We start from the raw sequence: 20,425 nt of genomic DNA, 5'->3' as shown, positions 1-20,425 counted from the left end.
CTGAATGAGTTACTAAAACAGATCTGGCTGCTTCAAATTATAATGGACTATTATTAGCTTGGGGAGAGCAGAGAAGCATAGAAATCAGAGGTGCTAATAGATCTGTCTAGCCCAGATTATGCCTATGGTGTTCTTTGGGACTGATCTTATCAGTGTGTATAGGCTGTGGGTCACAGTAACTTAGCCTTTGAACCTGTACAAAGTTTGCACCTGTCCTTCTTTTAAGTGAAATAAAATAATACATGATGGTCCATAAACACAGTTTCAAATAAACACAGTTTCATATTTAAGCTTAGGGTTTTGATTTTGAAACTATAAGAACTTAACAGAAAACAAATGTGGATCTGATTTTGCACTGAAGCAGTACCTCCAGATAAAGGCATGTAGCATCAGCCCTGTTCTGTGTAGAGTTCTTACAGTGTGTGTCTTTTGTTTGTCTCACCTACAGTTGGGCCTCATCATTGCAGTGCGTTACAGCCACAGGTACCGTACATTTACATCTTAGTAGACGCTCTTAACCCTAATCGCTCCTGTAAGGCGGTCTGTTCAAATATTTTTTATTGAACACAGAAGAATGGTGTATAGGTATGAAAGACATGTGTACAGTTCTTATCTAAACATAAGAGAACAGACATGAACAACAAGACCCAGAGTTCTGAACACAAAACAAATATTACAAAACAAGACATATAGAACAGGGACAGGTAGAAAGAAAAAGGGTAGATGTAACCCCCCCCACTTATACCCCCCTTTATTCCCCCCCCTTTATTCCACCCTATTCCCCTCCCGACTGCTCGAATGTCGGGGCCAGCACACGCTGCCCAAAGGTAGATTACAATATGACAATTGAGAGTGTGTTAAAAAGTACAAATTCACAGCGCCGACTGGTCCAGGTAAGAGAGGAAAGGCTGCCAGATTTGATCAAATGTTGATAATTTATTGTTCAGAATATATCTAATTCTTTCTAAGTGTACAGTGTTTGCCAATTCGCTGAGCCATAATTTGGTAGAGGGCGCTTCCCTCCTTTTCCAAAACAACAAGATTAATTTTTTTGCCGAAATGAGACTGTAAGAGATTAGTTGTTTTTGGGAGTTGGTTAATCCGTTTAGGGAATCGGACACTCCCAGGATTATCAGAAGCGGGTCTGGGTCTATTGAAGTCTCCAGAACTTCAGAGAGGACCCCAAAAATTCCACACCAATAACCATACAGACTAGAGCATAGGGCAAAGCAGTGGAGTAGTGTACCCTGCTCAGCCTGACATTTATCACACATAGGGGATGTATCAGGAAATATCCTATGCAGTTTAGTTTTGGAATAGTGTAATCTGTGTAATACCTTAAATTGTATGAGACGATGTCTGGAGTTAATGGAGCAGGTGTGGATATACTCCAAGCTATCCTCCCAGTCTGCCACCGAAATATCAGTCCCTAGTTCTTCCTCCCATTTTGCCTTAATGGCATCAGTACAGGGTGCGCTAACAGATTGAAAAGCGTCATATAGACGAGATATCAGTTTGTCTGAGGTGGGGCATATTTTTATGCATCCGTCAAACATGGAAGGTTTAGCATTAGTCTCTAATTTGTAGGTATCTGAAAAAGTTACTTCTGGGAAGGTTATACGTTTCCCTCAGCGATTCAAAGGAAGCAAAGGTCCCTTCTATATATAAATCCCCTATGGTACTTATCCCCAACTCTCCCCATCGCTCTAAGGTGTTATCAAGGTTAGAGGGTGCAAAGGAGGGATTCCTGGCAACAGGGAGCATGAATGATATTGGTCTAAGCTCAAAGTGGACTTTAATTTGCTTCCAGATTCGGACTGTGCTATGTATAATAGGATTGTTACGATAAAGTGACATCTCCAGATCGACAGGTGACAAAATCACAGCACCAATAGAGAAGGGGTGACACTCCTCCCGCTCCATGCTAAGCCAGCTGGATGGCGGGGGTGCGTCATCCAGCAAAAACGTAACAGCGCGGAGGTTAGCGGGCCAGTAGTAAAATATAAAATTTGGGAGAGACAATCCTCCTTCCATCTTGGATTTACATAGGTGTTTTTTACCTATCCTGTGTGTTTTATAGTCCCAGATGAAAGGATTGATAATAGAGTCCAGTTGGTTATGAAAGGATTTAGGTATGAATACTGGGATGTTCTGGTATAGGTAGAGCAGTTGTGGGAGGAAGACCATTTTGATGGCATTAATTCTTCCGAGCAGAGAAATTGGGAGAGTTCTCCAAAATGTTATGTTTGCCTTGAGATTTTGCATCAGAGAAGGGAAATTCTCTTTAAATAGTAAGGAGTATTGTTTGGTAACTACAATTCCAAGGTAGATAAATTTTTCTGAAGATAACTTAACTGGAAGATGTTCTAGCCAGGAGTTGTTTTGCAACCGTATGGGCATTAATTCACTCTTGTTCCAATTTATTCTGTATCCCGAGAAGGTACCAAACAAATTAATCACCTCAAGAATAGCTGGAATACTAGCTTGGGGTTCTGTTACATAGAGGAGAATATCATCTGCGTATAGGGAAATCTTATTTAGAGTATCTTTAGTATTATAGCCGTGTATTGCTGAATGAGATCTGATCGCTTGAGCGAGAGGTTCAATAATTAGGGCGAAGAGCATAGGCGACAGCGCACAACCCTGCCTTGTCCCTCTGTGAAGGTTAAATCGGGGCGACATTGATTGGTTAGTGAGTATTCTCGCACAGGGGTTCCTATATAAAAGCTGGATCCAATTTATGAACCCATCTCCAATATTTTTTAAATAATTTCTGTAGGACCTTGAATAGATAGGGCCACTCAACTTGGTCAAAGGCCTTTTCGGCGTCAAGAGATATAACGGCAAGGTCCACGTTAGGTAACCTCTGAGAATACTGTAAGGCGGTCTGGATAAGTGCCTTGCTCAAGGGCACATCGGCAGATGTTTCACCTAGTCGGCTCATGGATTCGAACCAGCAACCTTTTAACCTCTAGGCTACCTGCTGCCCCAGTGCACTTCTGACGCTCCCATACATCCCATATTATCTAAAAATGAGTTGCTTTTATGTTTTATTTGACAAGTACATGGATTTGATTGAGATTGGAATTATATGATTTTCTCCATTGTATTTCAACTGAAAAGGTTCTGACATTCTAGTGGTAGTCTTTTGTATTCCTGCTCATGCACAATTGTTTATTTGAAGCACTTTTCATAATGTGGAACATTTACATAAAGCCGATAGATGTGATGGGTTAAGGGCCTCCCGAGTGGCGCAGCGGTGTAAGGCACTACATCGCAGTGCTACAGACCCGGGTTCATTCCCGGGCTGTGCCACAACCGGCCGTGACCGAGAGTCCCATAGGACGGCACAGAATTGGCCCAGCGTCGTCCGGGTTAGGGGAGGGTTTGGCCGGTGGGGCTTTACTTGGCTCATCGCACTCTAGCGACTCCTTGTGGCGGGCCAGGTGCGTGCAGGCTGACCCCGGTCGCCAGTTGAACAGTGTTTCCTCCGACACATTGGTGCGGCTGGCTTCCGGGTTCAGCTGGCGGGTGTTAAGGAGCGCGGTTAGGCGGGTCATGTTTTTCGGAGGACGCATGACTCCACCTTCGCCTCTCCCGAGCCAGTTGGGGAGTTGCAGCGATGAGACAAGATCTGAAAAGGGGGTATAATATAAAGAAGTGATGGGTTAGCTCCACACTAGCCTCGTCACGAACCAGGCTTCCCTAAAACGGTAAGCCTGGGGAAGTTCAGTTGCAGAAATCAGCTAAAGAGGGATTGGAACCCGGTGTAAATTGGTGACGCCTCGCAACACATCAAACCAATCAAATGCCTTGCTTGGGTGGAGCTCCAAAGGTGCTCACCAGATTAGTGCCGTAGGAGCAACATAAGTGAAATAAAATAAAATTAACCTCATAATACGTTACCTGTAATGTTCATCTCCTATAGCCTCAGCACTTAAAAGGAATCTACAAAATCTGGTATATGGTGTGCCTCATATACATTGTCTACTGGTATCATTTTAAATTGAGAACATATACAGTGGGGGAAAAAAGTATTTAGTCAGCCACCAATTGTGCAAGTTCTCCCACTTAAAAAGATGAGAGAGGCCTGTAATTTTCATCATAGGTACACGTCAACTATGACAGACAAAATGAGGGGAAAAAATCCAGAAAATCACATTGTAGGATTTTTTATGAATTTATTTGCAAATTATGGTGGAAAATAAGTATTTGGTCAATAACAAAAGTTTCTCAATACTTTGTTATATACCCTTTGTTGGCAATGACACAGGTCAAACGTTTTCTGTAAGTCTTCACAAGGTTTTCACACACTGTTGCTGGTATTTTGGCCCATTCCTCCATGCAGATCTCCTCTAGAGCAGTGATGTTTTGGGGCTGTCGCTGGGCAACACAGACTTTCAACTCCCTCCAAAGATTTTCTATGGGGTTGAGATCTGGAGACTGGCTAGGCCACTCCAGGACCTTGAAATGCTTCTTACGAAGCCACTCCTTCGTTGCCCGGGCGGTGTGTTTGGGATCATTGTCATGCTGAAAGACCCAGCCACGTTTCATCTTCAATGCCCTTGCTGATGGAAGGAGGTTTTCACTCAAAATCTCACGATACATGGCCCCATTCATTCTTTCCTTTACACAGATCAGTCGTCCTGGTCCCTTTGCAGAAAAACAGCCCCAAAGCATGATGTTTCCACCCCCATGCTTCACAGTAGGTATGGTGTTCTTTGGATGCAACTCAGCATTCTTTGTCCTCCAAACACGACGAGTTGAATTTTTTCCAAAAAGTTCTATTTTGGTTTCATCTGACCATATGACATTCTCCCAATCCTCTTCTGGATCATCCAAATGCACTCTAGCAAACTTCAGACGGGCCTGGACATGTACTGGCTTAAGCAGGGGGACACGTCTGGCACTGCAGGATTTGAGTCCCTGGCGGCGTAGTGTGTTACTGATGGTAGGGTTTGTTACTTTGGTCCCAGCTCTCTGCAGGTCATTCACTAGGTCCCCCCGTGTGGTTCTGGGATTTTTGCTCACCGTTCTTGTGATCATTTTGACCCCACGGGGTGAGATCTTGCGCGGAGCCCCAGATCGAGGGAGATTATCAGTGGTCTTGTATGTCTTCCATTTCCTAATAATTGCTCCCACACAGTGGCGGCTCCTGAAAAAATTCTCAGGGGGGGCAATTTTTCTGATGATTTAGGTGACCTACACACATTTAAAAAAAGATATGTCCAGCAACAACATGAAGACAGGGGCAGCATATAAGTCAATACTGATATACACATTACTTGCTTCAAAAAGGCCTCATGGTTGAATTGGAAATATGTGCACCTGAGCATAATTCACAACAAGCAAGCAGGAGCTTTTGATAGAGGCTACTGAAAACATTGATGCAAGTTATTGGTAATAGGAAATGTTTATACACTTCCATATTCTGCCCTCTTGTATAGATTTGTGAAAATGAACAGTGATAGACATTTTGCCTGAAAACAGAATTTGAAAATAATTTCTAGAAAAGGTAAACACAGCTATCTGTATGGCTTTGTAAAAATTAACAACCATATTCTGGCCAATTGTATAGATTTGTAAATATGAACAACCATATTCTGGCCAATTGTATAGATTTGTAAAAAAAAAGTTTTACTTTTTTTTTAATGAAAAATAACTATTTTAAACAACATCAACTGTGAACTGATTTGGGCGTGTGTGTGTTAAAGAGACAGACAGGGAGGGACAAAGAGAGAGAGAGGCTACATTACTTGTACTGAAACTGTTCTCTTCTCTCTTTCAATGCAGCAAAGCGGTCAATGACTTTCTCATTGAAATCAGGCATAAAATTCAGCTGATGCACATAGCAATGCACGTAATGGGCATTCTTGAAATGCTCACGTACCTTTTGCTGCACACCAGCCTTCTCTCCCCTCATCACACTGGCTCCATCGTAAGCTTGCGCAATGAGTTTGACTCTCAGTTTCAGTCTCTCCAAAAGCACACTGGCGATTGAGACTGAGGTTGATTCCGAGATGGGAAGGAACTCAAAAAAGCGCTCCTGCACTCTGTGGTTGCTATCTATGTACCTCAGCACCAGCTGTGTATGTGTAGAAACGTCCGTGGTCTCGTCAGCTTGGATAGCTACGAAGTTCGCCGACTTCACCTCCTCCACAATATGTTCCCTCATGACCGCTAGCATACACTCCAGTAGCTCGTTTTGAATGGTCTTTGATGTGAACTTCTTTCAAAGAGACAATCGAGTTGCACTGAACGCTATAGCCATCTTGATAGTAGTACGTGAATTGATTGACGCTGCTACCCGCTTTTTTCTTAGTTACGTTCATGGTTATGTTACGTATGACGAAAGCGCGTAAGTGCAAGCCCTCAGAAACCCATAGAGATTGTATTGAAAGCTCTGATATTTGAAAAAAAAAGATTTTACATGAGAGGCTATGAGAGACTTCTGGGCGATTTTCAACCTGACTGAAATCGCCCCAAAACGGGCGGGGCCATTTGAAGCACGACTTTAGCCTGATTGGACATTTAGTGGCAGATCAGACGTCTAGATTAGAACACTGATAACTACTGTTGCCGTGATATAATTGATTAGAAAAAAAATCCCTTGCTTTTCCCGTTTGGCAGTGCGTCGCCCATATCGCCCTAATGAACACACCGCCCCTGCTCCCACAGTTGATTTCTTCAAACCAAGCTGCTTACCTATTGCAGATTCAGTCTTCCCAGCCTGGTGCAGGTCTACAATTTAGTTTCTGGTGTCCTTTGACAGCTCTTTGGTCTTGGCTATAGTGGAGTTTGGAGTGTGACTGTTTGAGGTTGTGGACAGGTGTCTTTTATACTGATAACAAGTTCAAACAGGTGCCATTAATACAGGTAACGAGTGGAGGACAGAGGAGCCTCTTAAAGAAGAAGTTACAGGTCTGTGACAGCCAGAAATCTTGCTTGTTTGTAGGTGACCAAATACTTATTTTCCACCATAATTTGCAAATAAATTCATTAAAAATCCTACAATGTGATTTTCTGGAAAAAAAATTCTCAATTTGTCTGTCATAGTTGACGTGTACATATGATGATTACAGGCTTCTCTCATCTTTTTAAGTGGGAGAACTTGCACAATTGGTGGCTGACTAAATACTTTTTTCCCCCACTGTAGCTCAACATGGAAATGTGAGTTTAGCTATTCTCTACTTCAGATGACAGGTGCCAGTAATGCCGTCATACTGTAGGCATATGGCTGCATTGGCGATGCATGCCATATGATGAGCTGCAAAATGGATTGACATAGTTGATATACTGAAAAAGAGTAACAATCAAATAAAACACATTGGAGATCTTACAACTAGACAAAAAGGAAATGTTCATTTGAGCATACAACACAGAAACAGACACTTTAGAGACAGTAGATTACTGGACGGGAAACCCTCAACTGCCACAAACTGAACACTCCCATGACATGTACAGGCCGCTATCAGAACTCTCCCATTCCATACTTCACTGAACTGATCAATGCCTACACTGTCCCTTTACTGACAGCTGGAGCTGAAATGTCACACTATTCCATGGCTGTTATCTACAGTGCATTCGGAAAGTATTCAGACCCCTTGACTTTTTCAAAATGTTGTTACGTTACAGCCTTATTCTAAAATGGATGAAATTAATTTTTTCACCTCATCAATCTATACACAATATCCCATAATGACAACGCAAAAACAGGTTATTTTTGCAAATGTATAAAAAATTACAAACAGAAATACCTTATACATAAGTATTGACCCTTTGCTATGAGACTCGAAATTGAGCTCAGGTGCATCCTGTTTCCATTGATCATCCTTGAGATGTTTCTACAACTTGATTGGAGTCCACCTGTGGTAAATTCAATTGATTGGACATGATTTGGAAAGGCACACACCTGTCTATATAAGGTCCCACAGTTGACAGTGCATGTCAGAGCAAAAACCAAGTCATGAGGTCGAAGGAATTGTACGTAGAGCTCCGAGATAGGATTGTGTCGAGGCACAGATCTGGGGAAGGGTACCAAACATTTTCTGCAGCATTGAAGTTCCCCAAGAACATAGTGGCTTCCTTAAATTGAAGAAGTTTGGAACCACTAAGACTCTTCCTAGAGCTGGCCGCCCGGCCAAACTGAGCAATCGGGGTAGAAGGGCCTCGGTCAGGGAGGTGACGAAGAACCCGATGGTCACTCTGACATAGCTTCAGAGTTCCTCTGTGGACATCTGGCACCATCCCTACTGTGAAGCATGGTGGTGGCAGCATCATGCTGTGGGGATGTTTTTCAGCGGCAGGGACTGGGAGACAAGTCAGGATCGAGGGAAAGATGAACGGAGCAAAGTACAGAGAGATCCTTGATGAAAACCTGCTCCAGAGCGCTCAGCACCTCAGACTGGGGCGAATGTTCACCTTCCAACAGGACAACGACACTTAGCACACAGCCAAGACAACGAAGGAGTGGCTTCGGGACAAGTCTCAATGTCCTTGAGTGGCCCAGCCAGAGCCCGGACTTGAACCCGATTGAACATCTCTGGAGAGACCTGAAAATAGCTGTGCAGCGACGCTCCCTATCAAATCTGACAGAGCTTGAGAGGATCTGCAGAGAAGAATGGGAGAAACTCCCCAAATACATGTGTGCCAAGCTTGTAGCGTCATACCCAAGAACTCAAGGCTGTAATCACTGCCAAAGGTGCTTCAACAAAGTACTGAGTAAAGGGTCTGAATACTTATGTAAATGTGATATTTCAGTTTTTATTTTTATTTTTATAAATTAGCAAAAAAACTGTTTTGTATAGATTGATGAGGGGGGGAAAAACAATTTAATCAATTTTAGAATAAGGCTGTAACGTAACAAAATGTGGAAAAAGTCAAGGGGTCTGAATACTTTCTGAATGCACTGTAGATGGTTATTTTTTCCATTCAGAGCTGACCCAACTCCATTCAACTCCTATTATGTGTAAAATGCTTCTGAATGTCAACAAAAGAACAAGCAGCTCAATATGGAAAGAAAACAACAATTGATATCAAGCATTATTTTGTTTACCTCAGAGAACACCCATTCTTTTGACAGCCCTATTGAGGGAGTCTCTTGTTTTTCTGTATCTGTTTTTTTTTTGTGCATCCTCACATGTGGGTTGCGTGTGTTCTGCTAAAGTTTCCAATGTGGGGGCGAGAGCGTGGGTGGGGGGAAAGGGGAGGGTTTTCTCTGTGGTTGGCATCCCAAAAAATCACCCCCACGCTTGGTGCTCACCAGATTAGTGCCGTAGGAGCAACATAAGTGAAATAAAATGAACCTCATAAGATGTTACCTGTAATGTTCATCTCCTGTAGCCTAATTGCCTAAAAATTGTATATGTCAGCACTCAAAAGGAATCTACAACATCTGGTATATGGTGTGCTTCACATACATTGTCTACTGGTATCATTTTAAATTGAGAACATATAGCTCAACATGGAAATGTGAGTTTAGCTATTCTCTACTTCAGATGACAGGTGCCCATAAGGCCAGTAGTGCCGTCATACTGTAGGCATATGGCTGCATTGGCGATGCATGCCATATGATGAGCTGCAAAATGGATTGACATAGTTGATATACTGAAAAAGAGTAACAATCAAAAAACATTGGAGATCTTACAACTAGACGAAAAGGAAATGTTCATTTGAGCATACAACACAGAAACAGACACTTTAGAGACAGTAGATTACTGGACGGGAAACCCTCAACTGCCACAAACTGAACACTCCCATGACATGTACAGGCCGCTATCAGAACTCTCCCATTCCATACTTCACTGAACTGATCAATGCCTACACTGTCCCTTTACTGACAGCTGGAGCTGAAATGTCACACTATTCCATGGCTGTTATCTACAAATGCATGTAGAGACTGTGTGTTTTTAATTTACAATGATTACATCAAGATAGCTAGCTAATAGGAAGTTAACTAGCTGATGACATTTTAATTCCCCTAGCTAAACAGTGTGTAAAGTCAGTTAGCTACCTTACTAGCAGCTCAGCTGAGTTAGTCTACAAAGTGGCCTAGCTAGTTAGCTAGCTAGTTAATAATACATAGTTGTTTTTACATTAATAAAATGTATTTACTTAGGTTCTCCAACTTCCTCCATTTTTTGGGTGCCTTCCAGATGTTATTTGTGGTAGCAAAGTGCAGCCATGTGGATGAATGGAGATGAGCCCAAAAAGTGTTTGTCACCAGAGCAGTTTAGAACGTGTTGTGACGTTTGACTTTACCGGCGTAATTCACTTTCAATTTCAATAAATGTAAATCGCAGACTGTCGGCCACACTTGATAACTTGAAAACGAGCATTTGAAACCAACTTTCTACAAAATTGTGTCCTACCCGGACGGAAAACAGTGACGCACATAACACACAGCAGCCCTTCTACAGGAGTGTGGGGGGAGGGTTCTTGAAATGTAACATCCAATCAGAAACTTGTCGCTGGGAGCCAGCGGACCATTCAAACCGTTTTTGCAATACGAAATTCTCCAGACCTCCAAGGGAGGCTTGACAACAACGTGATTTTGGAGGTATGGCAACACGAGACTAGGTCCACACCAACTCATCCCATAATCGATGTAAAAGTTATGTAGATGGTTATTTTTTCCATTCAGCGCTGACTCAACTCCATTCAATTCCTATTATGTGTAAAATGCTTCTGAATGTCAACAAAAGAACAAGCAGCTCAATATGGAAAGAAAACAACAATTGATATCAAGCATTATTTTGTTTACCTCAGAGAACACCCATTATTTTGACAGCCATATTGAGGGAGTCTCTTGTTTTTCTGTATCTGTTTTTTTTTTGTGCATCCTCACATGTGGGTTGCGTGTGTTCTGCTAAAGTTTCCAATGTGGGGGCGAGAGCGTGGGTGGGGGGAAAGGGGAGGGTTTTCTCTGTGGTTGGCATCCCAAAAAATCACCCCCACGCTTGGTGCTCACCAGATTAGTGCCGTAGGAGCAACATAAGTGAAATAAAATGAACCTCATAAGATGTTACCTGTAATGTTCATCTCCTGTAGCCTAATTGCCTAAAAATTGTATATGTCAGCACTCAAAAGGAATCTACAACATCTGGTATATGGTGTGCTTCACATACATTGTCTACTGGTATCATTTTAAATTGAGAACATATAGCTCAACATGGAAATGTGAGTTTAGCTATTCTCTACTTCAGATGACAGGTGCCCATAAGGCCAGTAGTGCCGTCATACTGTAGGCATATGGCTGCATTGGCGATGCATGCCATATGATGAGCTGCAAAATGGATTGACATAGTTGATATACTGAAAAAGAGTAACAATCAAAAAACATTGGAGATCTTACAACTAGACGAAAAGGAAATGTTCATTTGAGCATACAACACAGAAACAGACACTTTAGAGACAGTAGATTACTGGACGGGAAACCCTCAACTGCCACAAACTGAACACTCCCATGACATGTACAGGCCGCTATCAGAACTCTCCCATTCCATACTTCACTGAACTGATCAATGCCTACACTGTCCCTTTACTGACAGCTGGAGCTGAAATGTCACACTATTCCATGGCTGTTATCTACAAATGCATGTAGAGACTGTGTGTTTTTAATTTACAATGATTACATCAAGATAGCTAGCTAATAGGAAGTTAACTAGCTGATGACATTTTAATTCCCCTAGCTAAACAGTGTGTAAAGTCAGTTAGCTACCTTACTAGCAGCTCAGCTGAGTTAGTCTACAAAGTGGCCTAGCTAGTTAGCTAGCTAGTTAATAATACATAGTTGTTTTTACATTAATAAAATGTATTTACTTAGGTTCTCCAACTTCCTCCATTTTTTGGGTGCCTTCCAGATGTTATTTGTGGTAGCAAAGTGCAGCCATGTGGATGAATGGAGATGAGCCCAAAAAGTGTTTGTCACCAGAGCAGTTTAGAACGTGTTGTGACGTTTGACTTTACCGGCGTAATTCACTTTCAATTTCAATAAATGTAAATCGCAGACTGTCGGCCACACTTGATAACTTGAAAACGAGCATTTGAAACCAACTTTCTACAAAATTGTGTCCTACCCGGACGGAAAACAGTGACGCACATAACACACAGCAGCCCTTCTACAGGAGTGTGGGGGGAGGGTTCTTGAAATGTAACATCCAATCAGAAACTTGTCGCTGGGAGCCAGCGGACCATTCAAACCGTTTTTGCAATACGAAATTCTCCAGACCTCCAAGGGAGGCTTGACAACAACGTGATTTTGGAGGTATGGCAACACGAGACTAGGTCCACACCAACTCATCCCATAATCGATGTAAAAGTTATGTAGATGGTTATTTTTTCCATTCAGCGCTGACTCAACTCCATTCAATTCCTATTATGTGTAAAATGCTTCTGAATGTCAACAAAAGAACAAGCAGCTCAATATGGAAAGAAAACAACAATTGATATCAAGCATTATTTTGTTTACCTCAGAGAACACCCATTATTTTGACAGCCATATTGAGGGAGTCTCTTGTTTTTCCATATCTGTTTTTGTGCATCCTCACGTGTGGGTTGCGTGTGTTCTGCTAAAGTTTCCAATGTGGGGGCGAGAGCGTGGGTGGGGGGAAAGGGGAGGGTTTTCTCTGTGGTTGGCATCCCCAAAAATCTCCCCAAATCACCCCCACGCAGAGAGAGAGACAGAAAGATAGATAGAAAGAAAGAAAGAGGGAGGGAGGTAATCACAAGACCGATGCAGACTACTGCACATGGAGGACACGTTTCCTGTTTTGTGACACACGTCCTGTTCTGAACCAAACCGTGGTATCAGGCTTACCCCCCCCCCCCCCCCCCCCCCCCCTCCCCACCCACCCACCAAACCCTCCAATGCACCACCAACACGCATAGTAAAACCTTTAGGAACTTTGACGTGGGGCTAGTGGTCTTGGTAGTGTGAGTGATAATTGTCGTATTGTCAGTGCCTGTAGCATTAAAGATATATTTGAGTCAGCCATACAATTAGGGTTAGCTGTGTTTGAACAGTACATTGTGTAACCACTGTTAGCTTTGTTTTCAGAGTTGAGTCTACTATACTTTGAGGAGAGGTTGTGGGATCGTCATCTGTGTGAGGACTTCCCCTCTGTGTAAACACGCAGGTGTGCGCTCTTCTGTGGTCTGGCAGAGGACAAACCTTGACATAGTAGAAACATCCGTGTGATCTTTCTGGTTAACACATTATTTAGTAACATGGGACCGTCAATCGCACAGTTAGTGTACAACTTAAACCATACATCTGAAGTACATCTGAGTGTCACATTACATGAACTTTACAGTATCTTGGTTAGTGAACCAATGTCATCAAAGTTAGTATATTTTGCCCCTCGGTCTAGAAATCAGAGTAGGAATGATAACAGTGCCATCCCTTTGAGACAGCAGCATCTACATTTCCCCTGCAATCTCTTTGAAACTCACTTGTACCCCCATCCATCGCCTTCGTCTGCCCCCCACCCTCCCCCACTCTCCCCACTGAGACACCTGTGCAGATATACTCAGAGATAAACTTTGTAATGCTTCCAGAGCAACAGGTGCACGGTGACGGTGACCACATCTCAACACTCAACATACACTCCACAAAACTGATGTTCCACCACATCAGCACATACAGTGCCTTCAGAAAGTATTCACACCCATTGACTTTTTCCACGTTTTGTTGTGTTACAGCCTGAATTTAAAATGGATTACATTTAGATTTTTGGTCCCTGGCCTACACAAAATACCCCATAATGTCAAAGTGGAATTATGTTTCAAATTAATTAAAAATGAAAAGCTGAAATGTTTTGAGTCAATAAGTATTCAACCCCTTTGTTATGGCAAACCTAAATATCTTCAGGAGTAAAAATGTGCTTAACAAGTCACATAAGTTGCATGGACTCACTCTGTGTGCAATAATAGTGTTTAACATGATTTTTGAATGAATACCTCATCTCTGTACCCCACACATACAATTATCTGTAAGGTTCCTTAGTCAAGCACTGAATTACAAACACAGATTCAACCACAAAGGCCAGGGAGGTTTTCCAATGCCTCGTAAAGAAGGGCACCTATTGGTAGAAGGGTAAAAAAAAAAGCAGACATTGAATATCCCTTTGAGCATGGTGAAGTTATTGTTTACACTTGGTGTATCAATACACCCAGTCACTACAAAGATACAGGCGTCCTGCCTAACTCAGTTGCCGGAGAGGAAGGAAACTGCTCAGGGAGGCCAATGGTGACTTTACATTTAAAGTTTAATAGCTGTGAAAGGAGAAAACAGAGGATGGATCAACAACATTGTAATTACTCCACAATACTAACCTAATTGACAGACTGAAAAGAAGGAAGCCTGTACAGTATAAAAATATTCCAAAACATGCATCCTGTTTGCAACAAGGCACTACAGTAATACTGCAGAAAATGTGGCAAAGCAATTTACTTTTTGTCCTGAATACAAATTGTTATGTTTGGGGCAAATCCAATACAACAGTACCACTCTCCATATTTTCAAGCATAGTGGTGGCTGCATCATGTTATGAGTATGCTTGTAATCGTTACGTTTTTCAGGATAAAAATAAATGGAATGGAGCTAAGCACAGGCAAAATCCTAGAGGAAAACCTGTTTCATTCACCTTTCATCAGGACAATAACCTAAAACACAAGGCCCTACACTGGAGTTGCTTACCAAGAAGACTGTGAATGTTCCTGAGTGACTGAATTACAGTTTTGACTTACATCTACTTGAAAATCTATGACAAGACCTGAAAATGGTTGTCTAGCAATGATCATCAACCAATTTGACAAAGCTTGAAGAATGTTGAAAAGAATAATGGGCAAATGATGCACAATCCAGGTGTGGAAAGCTCTTAGAAACTTACCCAGAAAGACTCACAGCTGTACATTTGCAAACATTTCTAAAAACATGTTTACACTTTGTCATTATGGGTTATTGTACTGTATGTAGATGTGTGAGACAAAAAACTATTCAATACATTTTCAATTCAGGCTGAAACCCAACTAAATGTGGAATAAGTCAAGGGGTATAAATACTTTCTGAAGGCACTGTACATATTCACAGTACAACACATGCGCACACACGCACGCACGCACACACAAAATGTAAGTCTCTTACACGCTCTACTCCAGGGTTCTTCAATTCCGGTCCTGGAGGGCCGAAACACTTCTGTTTTTTATTTCTACCTGGTAGTTAATTGCACTCACCTGGTGTCCCAGGTCTGAATTAGCCCCTGATTAGAAGGAGAGGATGAAAAACAGAGGTGTTTCGGCCCTCCAGGACCGGAATTGAAGAACCCTGCTCTACTCTCTCCCCCTCTCACACAAGTTTTCCTCTCTCTCTTTCCCTCCTCTCTCTCCCTCCAGTCGTCGTCAGTTTGGGCCTAAGGACCAGCAGGAGGTGAAGATCATTGAGCACCAGACCCAGTACATCAGACTGATGCCTCACCTGGCTGCAGCTCTGGCTCTCACCTTCACCACCAGGTACTGCTAGCACTTCCTCTACAGCAGGGCTCTCCAACCCTGTTCCTAGAGAGCTACCGTCCTGCAGGTTTTCGCTCCAACCCTAATCTAGCACACCTGATTCTAATAATTAGCTGGTTGGTAAGCTGAATTACGTTAGTTACAACTGGGGTTGGATTGAAAACCTACAGGAGGGTAGCTCTTCAGGAACAGGGTTGGATTGAAAACCTACAGGAGGGTAGCTCTTCAGGAACAGGGTTGGATTGAAAACCTACAGGAGGGTAGCTCTTCAGGAACAGGGTTGGATTGAAAACCTACAGGAGGGTAGCTCTTCAGGAACAGGGTTGGATTGAAAACCTACAGGAGGGTAGCTCTTCAGGAACAGGGTTGGATTGAAAACCTACAGGAGGGTAGCTCTTCAGGAACAGGGTTGGATTGAAAACCTACAGGAGGGTAGCTCTTCAGGAACAGGGTTGGATTGAAAACCTACAGGAGGGTAGCTCTTCAGGAACAGGGTTGGAGTGTCCTGCTCTACAGTGGAAAGGGAAGGGGTCACTGCCGCAACCTTGCTTTCCAACCAAGGTGCATGAGGAGCAAAATGAGTTAGAGAGGAGATTCAGCAACACTTGGAGGACAATGGAATTAAATATAAAAGCTTCTTTATTGCAAAAAGTAAAACCTATGCGTTTCGGCTTTTGGCCTTCTTCAGGGTTTTTTCCTATACACACATCAATATCAGAGAGAACTTTAGTCAAACACCACTTGAAACTGCCTCTACTCTCAGGGCCCTACACTGGCATATATAAAGGGAAACACTACTCTTAAACAGTGTTATTTCTTCCACATACTGATGGGTTTGATGTTACTGACATAGTGGTGAAAAGAAGTTGTATCTGATGCCAGTAGATGACAGTCTTGTCACTATGATGATGTATTGTAGTGTCAGTGTTCTGTCTGTCAGTGTTCTGTCTTTCAGGATACTGTCTGTCAGTATACTGTCTGTCAGTATACTCTCTGTCAGTATACTGTCTGTCAGTATACTGTCTGTCAGTATTCTGTCTGTCAGTATTCTGTCTGTCAGTATTTTGTCTGTACAGAACAGTTGTCTCTGTTATTTGGAAAATAAACAAATCAACATCATTGTTGTACAACATTACTAAAAATCACAGAGATTCTCTCCTTTTTCTTTTGAAGGTATGTCCCTCACAATTATATTGTATTATAATTATAGAACATCATACTAGGAATGTGTTCTAATTTCTTATGTTATGTGTCCATTGTGTGTGTTTCAGGTTTGCAGCATGTATGATGGACCATGCTCTGTGCAAAGGAGAGGTTCTACAGAACAATAGTTCTCTCCAGGCTCTGGTTGCTGGACTCAAAGCCTACAGTACCTGGGAGAACCTCGCCTGCCTTCAAGAGTGCCGAGAGTGCACCGGGGGCATGGTGTGTGTGTGCGTTTGCTTGTATGTCTGAGTGTGCATGCCTGCATGCATACATGTGTATGTGACGCATATTATTCCAGTCCTATTTAAAATACCACAACTCCCCAGTCATCTGCTAACCATATTGCTTTCATTTAAAGACCAGGTCCATTGTCTAGTTCTGGATCTTGTTTTTGGATGATGGTGTCTCTTTCCCCACCTCTGACACTGTGACCATGTCCATGTAGAGTGCAGAGGGTTCTTGGAGGTCATTTCTGTCTACTCATTCAGTGGATACAATACTGCTGTTGTAGGGGATAGTTTCATTGTAATAAGTCTAATGCTGTGATGAATAGGTTTGAGTGTTTCTCGTTGAGGTGATCTAAGGGCAACTTGGGAAACCACAACGCTGCACCTTGTCATGTGGGAGTGCTCGCATCTCTTGAGTGTCTGATCCTACACAGACCGCACTTTGTAGTGACACCATCTGACTTTTACCTGCTTATTTCACTGCTTTCAAAAGTGAAGCTGTTTTGAAATAGTTTTTTAAAATTATTTATGAAACAACAATGAACATGTTTGAGTCTCATTTCTCAAGTCAGAATATTCTTTAGATATTGTAGGAATGATTTCTGACTTATAGTTATTATTCTTTACAACGTGACTCCTACACCGTTTAAACTAGAAACGCTGTTCAAACTTTAAAACGTGTAGACTGGTCTGGAATATTGTGCTTGCATACAAGTTTTTGTCCTTTTTAATGTCCTCCATTCACTTTCATGGGAGTTCCTCAGCATTTTAAAGGTCCCATTGTGACGTCATCACTCCCCAACAACTTTTGACACAAATCAGCTACTTTGACCACTTTCCCAACAACTGAGATGAAAAGTTAGTGGGTGAAATCTTCTTCTACTTCTCTGCTGTTCACATCTGAAATCAGAATCGAATGATCTGGTACCGATCAAACGTTACAGCTGTTTAAGTAACCGCATCAACAACATTTCCTCTAACATTTTATAAACAACTGACATTTTTACCACTTTCCCAACAAGTTAGACAAGAAGTTGAAGGGTATGACATTTTCGTCTGCTTCTCTGCTGTTCAAATCTGAAGTCGGAACAAATATGTATCCTACCGATCAAACGTTACAGCTGTTTTAGTAACCGCATTAGCAAACCAAATATCGAACTTTTTACAAACAACTTAATTTCTTTCCACCTTCCCAGCACTTTAGACAAACACGTAGAGGCTATGACATCTTGGTCTACTTCTCTGCTATTCAAATCTGGAATCAGAACAGAATAATCTTCTACCAATCAAAAATGACAGCTCTTTTAGTAACGGCATCAACTACTTTTCGTCTCAACTTTTACAAACAACTGAATCTTTGACCACATACCCATCACTTTAGACAAAAACTTAAAGGGTATGACATCTTGATCTAATTCTCTGCTATTTAAATCAGAACATAATTATCTACTACCAATCAAGAGGTACAGCTGTTTTAGTAACCACATCACCTCATTTAGCTACCTTCACACTGTTGAATTAAATGCCATGGAACTTTTCAGAACTTTCAAATGTAACAATGGGGGAGCACATAAGACTTATTATGCCACACAGCTCACTCCAACCCACCACTGTTTGTCTACATTTAGTTATCGTTTACCTTTTAGTACTTGTCTGTAGGCTGCCTTGCACAGTCCTAAACCCTCATTCAGCTGGCGGCACTGATGTGCAGTTCTGTGCTCACCACCCACCAGAACCAAGGAATTTTCTGAAATTCCTTGACTAGTACGCAGAAGTAGGATTGGAGACGCCTTTGTTTTGATTTCAAACATTCTTTGTGTGGAGTAAAGAAAGACATACTGACTTACACAACACACTGACAACTCTCATTCGACCGAAAATGTCCATTCATCCATATTCCATAACTTACTTTATCTTTGCATTTATCCCTTCATCCTTCCATCCATTAGGTATTTCATCCTGTGTCCTTACTTTATGTATCTATCCATTTATTTATATATCCTCTTTATTGATCTATCCATCCAGTCATAACTTTCTTTTAACGGCTTTATCATTTGGTTATGAAATAAATGTATGGTTGAAGGGAGGTTACTATAGCTAAAATAAACTTCTAAACTTCCACTAGAGGCACCATCATATTTCTCTCCCCAAATGATAGCCTAAAACTTTTCTAATTCCTTATGAGTAATTATTACAGTTTGCATATACTGTGGTTTTAAAAGTGTAATAGTCTTATTTGTGATTAATTATGTGATCCAACTGCCCCACACTCAAAAGTCATAAGGTTGATATAGTAGTCTCAAAGTAATCAGACCAGATATTTTAATATATTTAACCGCTTCACTTAAGTAAAAGGTTTTAAACTTCTGCCACTACCAGAAAATACTTTCAAAGAGCTGAAGCAAGTCACACAATTTTTCTTCATGTAAAATTGCCAACTAGTGTTGATCTATTATTTATTGGTCGACATATAAGTCGACAACCCTGCTGGTCCCTCTACCATGATTTGTGGAATTGGGTGTTCTAGTGCTGCATTGAAATCCTACATAATCTGTGGCATTTTAGGACCAGGGTTGTTGACCACTAATTTCATTTATATACATGAATTGGACATGTGAATGTGAAACCCATCACTACTGTATATAAATTAAGTGTGTCTTTATATCGGTGGATAACATGTTTCTCTGTGTTCTGACCTCTGTTAGGGTTTTATGATGGAGAACCGAATCCCTGCTCTGAAGTGTGACTCTGATGTCTTTGTCACATTTGAAGGGGACAACGTCGTCATGTTACAGGTAAAAGAGCCAAAGCAAAGAGGGCAAAGTCCTCTTCAATATTTTACTCATGTGACGAGTGTCAGTGTAATGCGGTGGATCGAAGTCAGGCGCAGGACACAGAACTCGAAGAAACGTACTTTACTGAAATTAGTAAGGAATACAACACAGAAATATCTCCACACAGGGAGGAACTAACCCGCTCACCAATGACACACGAAACGAAAAACAACCACGCACAAAACACATTGGGAGCCACTGGGTTAAATAGGGAAGGCGTGATTACAATAATGGGCAACAGGTGTGTAACAATAGACAACAGGTGCAACATAGAAAATAGATCGACAGCAGCTAGTATTCCGGTGACGACGAACGCCGAAGCCTGCCCGAGCAAGGAGGAGGGGCAGCCTCAGCAGAATCCTTGACAGTACCCCCCCCCCCCCCCCCCCCCGACGCGCGGCTCCAGCCGTGCGTCGACACTGGCCTCGGGGACACGGCACGGGGCGAGTCGAATGACTACGGTGGAAATCCCTCAACATGGAGGGATCGAGGATGTCCCTCCTAGGGACCCAGCACCGCTCCTCCGGACCGTACCCCTCCCACTCCACGAGATACTGCAGGCCTCCCACCCGACGCCTCAAATCTAAGATGGAACGGACCGAGTACGCCGGTGCCCCCTCGATGTCCAGTGGGGGCGGAGGAACCTCC

The 20,425-nt window shown here is 42.2% G+C and overlaps 1 protein-coding gene across 1 annotated transcript in view; it reads left to right on the top strand.

Moving 5' to 3' along the window:
• Positions 1-20,425, top strand: part of acoxl (acyl-CoA oxidase-like) — a 49,704-nt gene that overhangs the window by 3,207 nt on the left and 26,072 nt on the right. Inside the window, exons 10-13 of the mRNA XM_084153490.1 lie at positions 449-483; positions 15,394-15,510; positions 16,782-16,935; positions 19,649-19,738. Coding sequence (XP_084009616.1) covers positions 449-483; positions 15,394-15,510; positions 16,782-16,935; positions 19,649-19,738 — 396 coding nt within the window. The remainder of the gene's footprint in view (positions 1-448; positions 484-15,393; positions 15,511-16,781; positions 16,936-19,648; positions 19,739-20,425) is intronic.

This window comes from Coregonus lavaretus (genome assembly GCF_964263955.1).
Source record: "Coregonus lavaretus genome assembly, chromosome: 36".
NCBI lineage: Eukaryota > Metazoa > Chordata > Actinopteri > Salmoniformes > Salmonidae > Coregonus > Coregonus lavaretus.
Note: the sequence above shows the minus strand (reverse complement) of the source record. Positions and strands in the feature narration are given on the sequence as shown.